Below are 11,707 nucleotides of genomic sequence, written 5' to 3'. Positions count from 1 at the left end.
AACCTAGAACACTGACAACCACAAATACTGGAGCAACAGGAACCCTCACCCATTCCTAATGGGGATACAAAATGGCACATACAGTTTGGAAGACAGTTTGGCAATTTCTACAGCATGAAACATATTCTTACCATATGATCCAGCAGCTAGGTTCTTTAGTTCTTTGTGTTTACCCAAAGGAACTGAAAACTAGGCACATGGATGGTTTGTTCTTTTGTTCTTTATGTCCAGTCAAAGGAACTGAAAACTGAAAACTAGCACGTGGATGGTTACAGCAGCTTTATTCACAATTGCCAGAACTCGGAAGCGGCCAAGCTATCCTCCAGGAGGTGAATGGACAAATAATCTGTGGTACACCCATACAGCGGAATATTATTCAGCACTAAGAAGAAATGAGCTATCAAGCCTTCATGAAAAGACATGAATATATATGTATATTACTGAGTGAAAGAAGCCCATCTGAAAGATGAGTAGTTTCCAGGGTTAGGAGGAAGGAAGGGGCCAACAGGCGGTCACTGAAACTGTTCTGTACAATACTGCAGTGCTGGATGCTTGTCCTTATACATCTGTCCAAACCCACGGGATGCACAACAGCAGGACTAAATCTTAAACTATGGACTTTGGATGACAGAGATACGTCAGTAGAGGTTCACTGTAACAAAGCTGGCATTATGGTGTGGGATGTTGATGGGGGGAGATTGTGCATGTGTGAGGACAGGGGGTGTATGGACATTCTGTTATTTCTGTTCAGTTTTACTGTGACCTTAAAACCACTCTAAAAATAAAATTTGTTAATTAAAAAAAACCCAACAATGTACCACATAACAAGATGTATAAGATGTTCCCTTTTCATAATGGAGGAGGGGATTACCTATAGATTCACTTTTCTTATACATGAAATGGTTACCTGTGGGGAATAGGAAAGGAGTTGGATGAAGACTTTTCACTGTAAACCTTTTTATACTTACTTTGAATGATTAAAAAAATTACTTATTCAAAAGATTAAAAATGTATGAAAATAGTCTATCCTATCCCTTTCTTACACTTAATCTGAGTATTGAAATACTGCCTTACACAGTTAACTCTTTTCATATTTTTTTAACGGAGACCATCACACAATGGTCTATTCTAACCCTAAAAATTTGGACCCAATTTTCAACCTTCTTTTTTTTTTAATTTGTAATGTTTTATTTATTATTGATACAGGGAGAGACAGAGCATGAGAGGGGGAGGGGCAGAGAGAGAAGGAGACACAGAACCGGAAGCAGGCTCCAGGCTCTGAGCTAGCTGTCAGCACAGAGCCTGACGCGGGGCTTGAACCCACAAACGTGAGATCTGACCTGAGTCGAAGTCGGAGGCTTAACCGACTGAGCCACCCAGGAGCCTCTCAACCTTCTTGAAACCAATAAAAGTATAAAGAAAATCTTATAAAATCTCCAAAAGAGAAAAATCAAATCGTAAAAGAATGCGGATTCATCTATGACTCTCCACCATTTTTTAAATTTATTTTTTTTATTGTTTATTTATTTCTGAGAAAGAGATTCAGAGCACAAGCAGGAGAGGGGCAGAGAGAGAAAAAGACACAGAATCGGAAGCAGGCTCCAGGTTCCAAGCTGTCAGCACAGAGCCCAATGCGGGGCTCGAACCCACGAACCGTGAGATCATGACCTGAGCTGAAGTTGGACACTCAACCAACTGAACCACGCAGGTGGCCCCTCCACCATTTATTTCTTATTTAAACTTTACCTTAAGCATCAGCGATCCGTCTAGATGATTTATCTGCCGTTTAAGGTCTTAACTGTAAAGCCTCTAATCGAAAAGATTCTGCAAGCAGGGAACATATTGTGCTGTGCCGTGGGCGTGTTGAAAACACCCAGCTGTCCTCACCAGCTGAGCGGATTCCCTGGGAACCGCTAGTTGCGGGGCTTCTGGGTCTTTAAAGGTATTTTTTTTTTTCTCCTGACCTCAAAAAACATGCACACACCTTCTCTTACACAAATGCTATTTCTTTCAGAACCGATTTAGTCTAGGTCTGTCAGACAAATGGCTGTAACTGATAGGTTTGATAAAACTGTTCCTCTGCTTGTCGCTCAGGTGGTTAGTACCTTTCTTCCAGATATGCCCTCAGGAGTCTCACATGCAGTCGTCACAGACTTTCCGGATTCGATTCTAGCCGGTGGCAGGGCGGCTCTGCCTCTCCTTCCTTTGAGAGCACTCACTTGCCTCCAGAAAGGGCTGCCCTCAGCTGACACCAACGGAACTTGCCAAAGAGTTCACATGCTGATTTTCTGATAGGCCCAGCGAGGTTAGATGCCATCGCCACTCTTAAGCCTTTGGCCAGGCCAGACGCTGGGCGCATCCCAATGATGTACCGTGACTGAACTGTTTGGGCTGTAGCAGCCTGTTTGGCAATAGAACGGTGTAGTATCAAATTCTGGCAACAGCTTTCAGCTCTGTAGTATTCAAGGAAGATCCTAGGCTGCAGGAAGGGTTTTCCTGATGCATGTTGGCCGCAAAAAGTCTTCAGTTCAAGGTCAGTCCACACTGCACAGATTCTGTATACCCCCTCACCCCAAGCCCGTAAACTATTGATCGCAAATCTGTTCCCGGAACATAGATGTTAGTAGACGATGTTTCCTAAATACTTGCCAATGAAAGTCAATGCGGTGGATACATTTTTTAAGCTGTTTAAATCCACACCAAAACTTTTATCTCAGTCATCCAACAGAACAAAACCTGAAATACTTTGGGAACCAAAGATTTATCCGGTTATTACACGAAAAAAAATCCAAAAATAAAGAACTTGAAGTTCATCAGACGGAAAAGTGAAAACAACCAGAAGCATATGTTTAAGAGCCATATAAAGCAAAACAGAAGTGAGGAAGTATTTTTTTTAACATTTATTTATTTTTGAGAGACAGAGAGAGAAAGAGCATGAGGAGGGGAGGGGCAGAGAGAGAGAGGGACACACAGAATTCCAAGCAGGCTCCAGGCTCTGAGCCGTCAGCCCAGAGCCCGACATGAGGCTCGAACCCATGAACTGCAAGATCATGACCTGAGCTGAAGTTGGATGCTTAACCAACCAACCCACCTAGGCACCCCATAAGGAAGTATTTTAAAGCTCAAGGGCTATATTGATCTGTGTGGAATAATAAAAAAGTTACTTGTTCACACCTTTTAATAAATGCTTAAAATAGATTACAAAAAAAACCTTAAATATCCCTTAAAATTTTTTAGTACCAGGACTCAGTAAATGTCTATTTCTACATAAACACCTTTTTAACTTATAAATGACCACAACAGCACTAGGGACTCATCGTTCTAAGAATTATATGTTACTATAATTGCTCTGTGTGCAAAATAGCAATACATCAATGAATGGATCTTCTGAAAACATGTTGCTTTATTAAGAAATTTTTTTTAAATAAATTTGTTTTCAAAAAGGCTTCAGTAATCATTTCAAGCAAAACTGTGTGTTTTCATGTATGACAAAAATACCTCTGGACACAGAATCTATTTATTGGCTCATAAAAGGCATATTCACACACCAAAGGTAAACAGTTTCTTAACCCCTCAGTTTCATCATTTTGTGTGCAAAATAGAGTTAATAATATCTCCTGCACAGGGATGTTGAAAAGATGAAATACAATTACATATGTGGTACATATCCTTTACTGTGCCTTGTAAAATTAGCTCTTCAAATAAATGTTTCTTCTCCTTCAACCAGAACTTAATTTTCTCTCTAATTATAGATGAAATATTTTGTCCTTTGTGAAAGGTATTTCAGATGGGTAAGGACATTTTAGGAGTTTAGGACATTCCAAGAAATCATTAAGCCTTTGTTCAGGTGAGCCTCTCCCCAGAGTAAGCGGTTGGATCTATTCTAGAAGCTGCTTAGAAACTACTGAAAGTGAAGCAATGTATGTCCTTTGACACCAGGTTTTTCAGGACCTTGGCACCTTCTTGGCTCTTTTTCACTTCAACTCACTCCTTCCCTGCCTGCTTGTGGGCTAGAAACTCTCTCAGGCTGCTTGCAACATTCATCATCTTCTGCCTTCTGCCCCTTTCGATCCTTCTTTAAAAATCCAGTGCCTCGTTCATTCCTCCATTTCCTCTGTTGCAAAAGGAGGAGCAGGTGGGGAGAGCTCACTGACATACTGACTGCCTGAATTGGCAACAAGTATGTCTGAGGTCCCAAGTTCTGAAGAACACTCTGCCTCCCACTCAAATTCCAGGGAGGCAGTGGCGTTTAAGAAGACCCAGACATGCCACTCTCTGATCAAATGACCTCAAGCAATTTTCTAACTTCTCTGAGTTTCAGTTATATCGTCTGTAATACAGGGACGGTAGGTCTGCATGAACCAAAGAGAGCCATTTTCACCTGGTGGAAAAGAAAAATAAAAACAAGTGTTTTGGTTTCTAAACATTGTGTTCAATAGACATCCCTCGACCTCACACTCTCCTTGGAGGCTCAGGGCTGGGATTGAGCTCGGCGATGAGGTGAGCCTGAGGGACTGGGCGTAGTTCAGTGAAGTCAGAGGCTCAGGGCTGTGCAGGGACACCTGTTCCCGCCTATAGTTTTGATGTTGTTGTTTAAACTGAAGTTTAATGTTTTTTTTTTTAAAGAATAAAATTATTGCTAGAGTCCCAGTGGCCTTGTGAAAATATGTGGCCAGCTAGATTCCCTGACAGACTTTTTTGAGGTTCAAATGATACAATCCACAAGAGAGTACTTTCCATGATACATATTGTGTCATAGAGGCTTGGTGACAATGGTGTTCTCTCTTCAGGCAAAAGGCTATCGTCAACACATCTCTAAGACTGAATTGTAATGAACTTTGGGGTCATCTTCTCTAAGCCTTCTCAGATGAGGCTCTGAGGGTACACATGCTGGACAGTGAGAAGCAGACGGCATTGGCTTGCTAAAGGAGAGTAATTCTCCAGTAACACATGTGGGGACCCACATCCTCTTCCCTCTCAGTGTATTATGAATGAATGTCAGATCAGATAATCAACTTTATATAAAAACAATAACTTCCATTCTTCATGACTCATCTAGTTTTGGCAATGAACTCTGAAAATTAACTGCCATTCTTATAAACTTAAACTAACCCTACTATATTATCCAGTAATCCTGCTCCTTGCATACTGTATGACTGCAATTATATGAAATTCTAGAAAAGGCAAAGCTATATGAACAATAATCAGGGCTGTGTTTGCCAGGGGTCAGAATAGGGGGATGGGATTGACCACAAAGGCTCTAGAGGGAAATTTTGGGGGTGATTGTGTTGATAGTTATATGATAGTATATATTTACAAAGCTCACTGAAGTGTATACTTCTAAAAAGTAATTTTATTATATATGAATTTATGCTATAATAAAGCTGATTTTAAAGAAAAGGTAACTTCCAAAGAAATTATCTTAATATTTAGTCTTATAACCAACTAATTTAAAGGATATAACTCAGAAACTAAAAGATCACAAATATGGTAACTAATATTTGAGAAGTGGTATGTATTCAATGTGTTCAGAGTTAGAGATCCTGGACAACTTTATTCCTGCTTTTTGAGCTCTATCATGTTGTTACCATGTTAGTGGTAGAATTAATAATAAAAGCAAGATTGAAAGATCAAGCAATTACTTTGTCTTTTTAACTCATCTTAAACTAATTACAGAAAGTTATTCCCATGTCTGAATCAGCAACCCTGCCTCTCTAACTTATGGAATCTTCATTTCACTGAAAAAACACCACAAAAATCTCTAGAGTCACCCAAATTGAGCTGGAATTTCATTTTATGTGCTATACTCCCACTAGAAAGTTCTGATCATTTAATTATTTACTAATTAATTCTACATGCCTCCCCACTTCCAAAGGATCTCATGCCACTTCATAAATAAGGCAAGGGTAATAATGAGGAAAAAATTAAAGAACAAGTCAATGCAGGGTGGAGAGGCTAAATACTAGAAGTAGTTGCAAATTTTGCCAAAGTTTCTAAGTGGACCAAAAAAGGGGGAAACCTGTATTGATATAAGATTCAAAATGTCTACAAGATAAAGAAAAAACTAGTTAGAAGATGCAACATTCTTTCTGATGCTAAGACCAGGGTAAAAGTTTTCCCATGGATTTTCTGAAAGAAGAAACAGTGTGACACAGCAAATATCATCAACAGCACAGGAAAAGCCACAGTGAATTTTCTGTGGTCTCCTTAGATCCACAGAAAAAGCCAAGAACATAGTGCCACTCTACAGAGGGAAACATGGTAGCTGGAGGGAGAAGGTGGCAGGGGACTGACTTTTCCCTGCACATATCTCCTTTGCAATTTTTGTATACTACTCAACCTACACACATAATCAAGCAGTGGAAACACCTCTACAAATTACTAGCTGTATAATGTTGGGCAAGCTCTGTACCTTACCTCTATATTGGAGTGAGAGACTAACCACTTCTTTAGATTGTTGGCTAAGTTACATGATTTAATACGTATAAAAAGCTTAGCATCAGGTAAATGTTAGCTGTTACTAATGACAATGCCGAAGTGGAATTCTGTAAAGGTTGTCTTGTGCTAAAGCAAAACAATGTTGTTCTTTGTATAAAGGTCAATAATAATCTGATTTGAGTCAAGAATGTAAATTTAGAGTCTCTATTAGATATGAAAATCAGTTGTCGTACCTGTGAAGTTTATGCAATAATAGATCTAATTTATTTGGATTTTGTTATGTGTTTTAAAAGGCAATGTATTACTGAGCATTGTTGAAAGAAATTAAGGAAGATATAAATCAATGAGAAAACATCTCATGTTCAGGGATCAGAAGGCTTAAGTTTTTAAGTTGTCAGTTCCCCTAAACTGATCTAAAAATTCAATGCAATCTCTATCAAACCCCATCTTCTTTTATTGTGAAAATTAATAAACTGATCCTAAAATTCATATGGAAATGCAGGTAACCCAGAAGAGCCAAAACAATCTTGAAAAAAGAACAAAAATGGAGAACTCACTCTTCTCAATTCCAAATTTACTACAAAACTGCAGAAATGAAGACAATGTAGAATTAGCATTAGGATAGACACATAGGTCAGTGGAATAGAATGAGTCCAGAACTCATTGTCACATTTATGGTTAATTGATTTTCAACAATGTTGCCAAGACCATTCAATGGAGAAACAATAGTCTTTTCAATAAATGGTCCTAGGACAATTCAGTGTTCACATGAAAAAGAAAGAAGTTAGAATTCCACCTCATGTGACACATGCAAATTAACACAAAATGGATTATAGACCTAATTTAAGAGCTAAAACTATAAAACATAAGGGCAAATCTTCATGATGGGTGTTTAGGTAGTGATTTCTTAGACATGGCACCAAAAGCACAAACTAAAAGAAAAATAAATAAATTGGACTGTGTAGATATTTAAAACTTTTGTGCTACCGAAAAATACATTCAAGGATGTCAAATAGTCAATCCACAGAATAGGAGGCTATATTGCAAATCACACACACAACTCACAGGAGGATATATTGCAAATTACACCCTCCCACACACACACACACATATATGTGTACATATATATATGTATGTGTGTGTATAATTATAATATGCCTATAAATATATATAGTATATTTATAATATGTATCATAAATCATATATATCTGGTAAGGGCTGGTATCCAGAATTTATAAAGAACTCTTACAATTCAATAATAAAAAAAACAATTCAATTTAAGTATCAAAGTGTTTTAATAGACATTTCTTTAAAGAAGATATGCAAAGGGACAATAAGCACATGAAAAAAATGTTCAACATCACAAGTCACTAGGGAAATGCAAATCAAACTCACCATGATAAAACGGTCTCTGGCCACCTTAAAATGTTAAAGATAGAGTTACCATATAATCCAGCAATTCTATGGTTGGTATATGTCTAGGAGGAGATTAATATATATATTATATATAAATAAATATATACCTTACTATATATTTTAAAACAGAGAGAGAGAACGAGCAAGCAGAAACTTGGACACAAATATTCATGGCAGCATTATCTGTAATCGCTGAAAAGTAGAAACTACCCAAATGTCCTTCAACATGTTTATTCATGAAATGAAAAACTAAAATGTCATATGTCCATATAATGAAATATTATTTAACAGTAAAAAGGAATAAGACACTGATACATGCCGCAACATGGAAAAGCCATGAAAATATTATGGTAGTAAGTTAAAGAAGCCATTTATGGAAGACCACATATAGGCAAATCTTTGTAGACAAATCTATAGAGACAGAAAGATGAATCGTTGCCGAGGGCTAGGGAAAGAAGGAACAAGGAGTGACTGCTTATGGCTCTAGTTTTCTTTTGGGTGATGACACGTTCCACAGTTAGATTATGATGATATTTGCCCAATTCTGTGAATATACTAAAAACCATCTAACTGTATACTTTAAATGGCTGAATTTTATGTATGTGAATTATATCTCAATAAATTGTTTTTTTTTTTAAGGCATTGTAACTAGTCAACGGGCCCTTGCAACTTGTGGAGTTTGAGACTCCAGCTTCATTCAAGTGAAGAATGAACAACTTTGGGCCTCCAAGGATAATAGTTCTTGAATAAGCTTTCAATTGGACAGACATGTAATCACGGGCAACAATTCTAGGTACAGATTTTGTGTGTTACCAATCAAGTGCAAAAATGTAAATAGTTGGTTAACTAGTTAGTTCCTGTGTCTGGCCAGATATGTCATATCTATTTCATGGCCCGTCTGTGGGAACTGTTTGTGCCTTAGGCCAGCCAGTCGACCTCTGCTCTGGAATATATTTCCAGGTCAGTTGCTTCTGCCATCAATTAGAGTGTGTGTTCAAGGGAATGCAACTGATTTCAACATTATCTTAAACAAAACATAATTAGGAAGGTAAGTATCCTGCCAAAAAAATTACATAATGCATTCCAAAGCCAACTAAAAATGAATCTTGGACCAACCATGCTAAATATACACATTTAGCATAGGTTTAAATGGTTAACAGTTATACTAATAGTTACTAGTACTAAAGTAGCTGTTCTTTTTAAACTTATTTAAATCTTTCTTTGAGGATTTAGAAATTCTGCTACACAAATTTCCCAAGAAAAAAGTTAACATATTAAATTCTCAAAAGTTTGTCTCACTACATGTTGTGTCTATCTGCTACTTCTAAGTCCTTACAACCCAAATGTCCAAACACCTTGCTAGTCACAATGGTCCCAACCTGGATATCACCAGGGAAGTCCACTCCAAACTACTGAGTCAGAATCTGTGTTTTAACAAGATCCCCAAATTGTGCATTCATTAACGTTTGAGAGGCCTCACCCCCCTACCTAACTGAAATTCAATGTAGAGCAGCCTCAGGAAAACCGGGCAGTGGGCCACTATTAGTAATCTTGGTTGAGACAACGTTGTAGCAACCTCAAAACGCCCCTATTTGATATAAAATGGCGAAAACTATACACGTCCTCTCACTGTAAATATACATAAAACACAAGAAAGAAGGCTATGGTGACCAATCTTACTTAAAGCATCCTGGAGGATGGAGCAGAGCGGAAGTTGTTCCTAGGGAAAGCCTCCTTGCTGTTCTAGTTGTCCCCAGACCTTCCTCCTGGCTTTGCCCTTTGGGGCCCGGCTTCCTCCTTTGTGAAAGCCCAGCCTGGACACTTAGCCATCAAGGAGCAGGTGGTAAAAACAAACAAACAAACGAAAGTCACTGATGGCAGGAGGTTCCTGAGTGAAAGATGGAAACCTCACTCTTCCAGGTTCACTTCTCAGCATGGAAAGGAACAATTTAGACATGGAACACCACTGTTTTCTCTCTCCCAGATAGGTACAGTTCAAGTACAGGTTTCATATTTCCTCAAGAGTGCCAACTGTTCTAAACCCACAAGGTTTAAATACATGGGAACCTGTGCACTGTACCTTTGCGCCGCCCCCCCCCCATTTCTACTTTCTACAAAGGAAGTTGATAAAGCCAAGTAACCAGGAGGTCTTCCCAAGTGAGCCAGTGGTCTCCATGCCATGGGAGGGGGGGAGGGTTGGGGGAAGGAGAAGGGTTCAAGAGAGTCTCCTGGAAGATGATAATTAAGATGCTGGGTCCTGGGTTCTGCCCTTAAGATTCTGATTCAGGGGGCATCTGGCTGGCTAAGTCAGTTAAGCAACCAACTCTTGATTTTGGCTCAAGTCACCATCTCGTGCTTCATAAGTAGAGCCCATGAGGTGGAGCCCCACGTGGGGCTCTGCAACGAGAGAAGAGAGCCTGCTTGGGATACTCTCCTTCTTCTCTCTGCCCCTCCCTCGCTCATTCTCTCCTCCCCTCCTCCAAATCAATAAATGAACATTAAAAAAAAAAGATTCTGGGGCGCCTGAGTGGCTCAGTCGGTTGAGCCTTCGACTTCGGCTCAGGTCAGATCTCACATTCGTGGGTTCGAGCCCCGCGTCGGGCTCTGTGCTGGTGGCTAGCTCAGAGCCTGGAGCCCGTTTCCTGTCTGTTTCTCCTTCTCTCTCTGCCCCTCCCCCTCTCATGCTGTGTGTCTCTCTGTATCAAAAATAAATAAAACATTTTTTAAAAAAGTTAAAAAAAAAAGATTCTGATTCAGGAGGTCTCACCTTACAATCAAAACTTAACATTTTAACAAGTGCCCTAAGCACTATTCTGATGTAAGAGGTCCAGGCCTACACTTGAAGAAACAGTGAGATAATTGATTTAAGAATAGTAATACCACCTTTGCAATAAAACACTTATCCTTAGGCATCTATTCATTTCTTGAACTGATGTTGTTAATTTCCTATTTGGCCCCCATTCAGCATTTACTGAGCAACTATTATTTGCAGAGCATTGTACTACCTACTCCTTTCCTGGTGTATTTGGACTGGGTGGAGGTGATGGTGAGAGAAGGGTGTGATCACAATAGAGAGCCATTTCTCAACTTCCTAGAGAAATGACAAATTCATCTTTTCATGATTTGTGAAACAGATTAACCTAAACAAGTACATTACCCAACAAGTTACCATAATTTGCTAAACTTTTTCGGGCACCAATGTACTAGAGATGTCATGGCCTTACTGGCAGGAAGGGTCAGTTCTGTAAACCAAACTGCCTTCTCCACTTAATGATATGACCACGGGCAAGCAATTTCACCTTTCTGCAACTCGATTTCTTCATTTGTAAAATGAGGATATAATACCCACTTCGTTGCGCTGGCATAAGGATTAAAATGAAACACTACCCAATGGATGCAGAGGGCTCCAAGAATGTAAATCCTATAGTGGTTTCATTCATTTTTCAGTCAAAGCCACAAAACTATTGTGAGGACACTTAGAAATGTTTACGGAGGCTGATTTGTAATTGGATTTGTAGATGAAAAGAGTGAAATTTAAACTTTATTTCTAACATTTCAAGTGAATTATTGTAACTAATGGTCCGGGGTTTTGTGTTTTAGGGCTCTCTACCCCATAGCTGCTTCTTCGGGGAGTCGGTCTTGGCAGATGTCACGCTCCGTCCCAAAGTCGGGCTCCAAATCGCAGACCTCTGGGGGGACGCGGAGGCGCGAGGTCCCAGGCAGGTGCCCCCCGGGGGCAGGGTCAGAGGTGCCGGGGAGCTGGGCCGGAGCCCGGCCCCACGCGCTGGAGGGGCTGGCAGGGGACCCGGGCCGGCCGCCCCGCTGGGAGGATGCCGGCGGGCGCGGGGAGCGT

General features: G+C 39.7%; 1 protein-coding gene across 1 annotated transcript in view; it reads left to right on the top strand.

Annotated features, from left to right (window-relative positions):
* Nucleotides 1-4,495: 4,495 nt before the first annotated feature.
* Nucleotides 4,496-11,707, top strand: part of GYG1 (glycogenin 1) — a 39,708-nt gene continuing 32,496 nt past the window's right edge. The window contains exons 1-2 of the mRNA XM_029938761.1: nucleotides 4,496-4,500; nucleotides 11,455-11,705. Coding sequence (XP_029794621.1) covers nucleotides 4,496-4,500; nucleotides 11,455-11,705 — 256 coding nt within the window. The remainder of the gene's footprint in view (nucleotides 4,501-11,454; nucleotides 11,706-11,707) is intronic.

The sequence above is a fragment of the Suricata suricatta genome, chromosome 5 (assembly GCF_006229205.1).
Source record: "Suricata suricatta isolate VVHF042 chromosome 5, meerkat_22Aug2017_6uvM2_HiC, whole genome shotgun sequence".
NCBI lineage: Eukaryota > Metazoa > Chordata > Mammalia > Carnivora > Herpestidae > Suricata > Suricata suricatta.
This window is presented reverse-complemented; position numbering and strand designations above follow the sequence as displayed.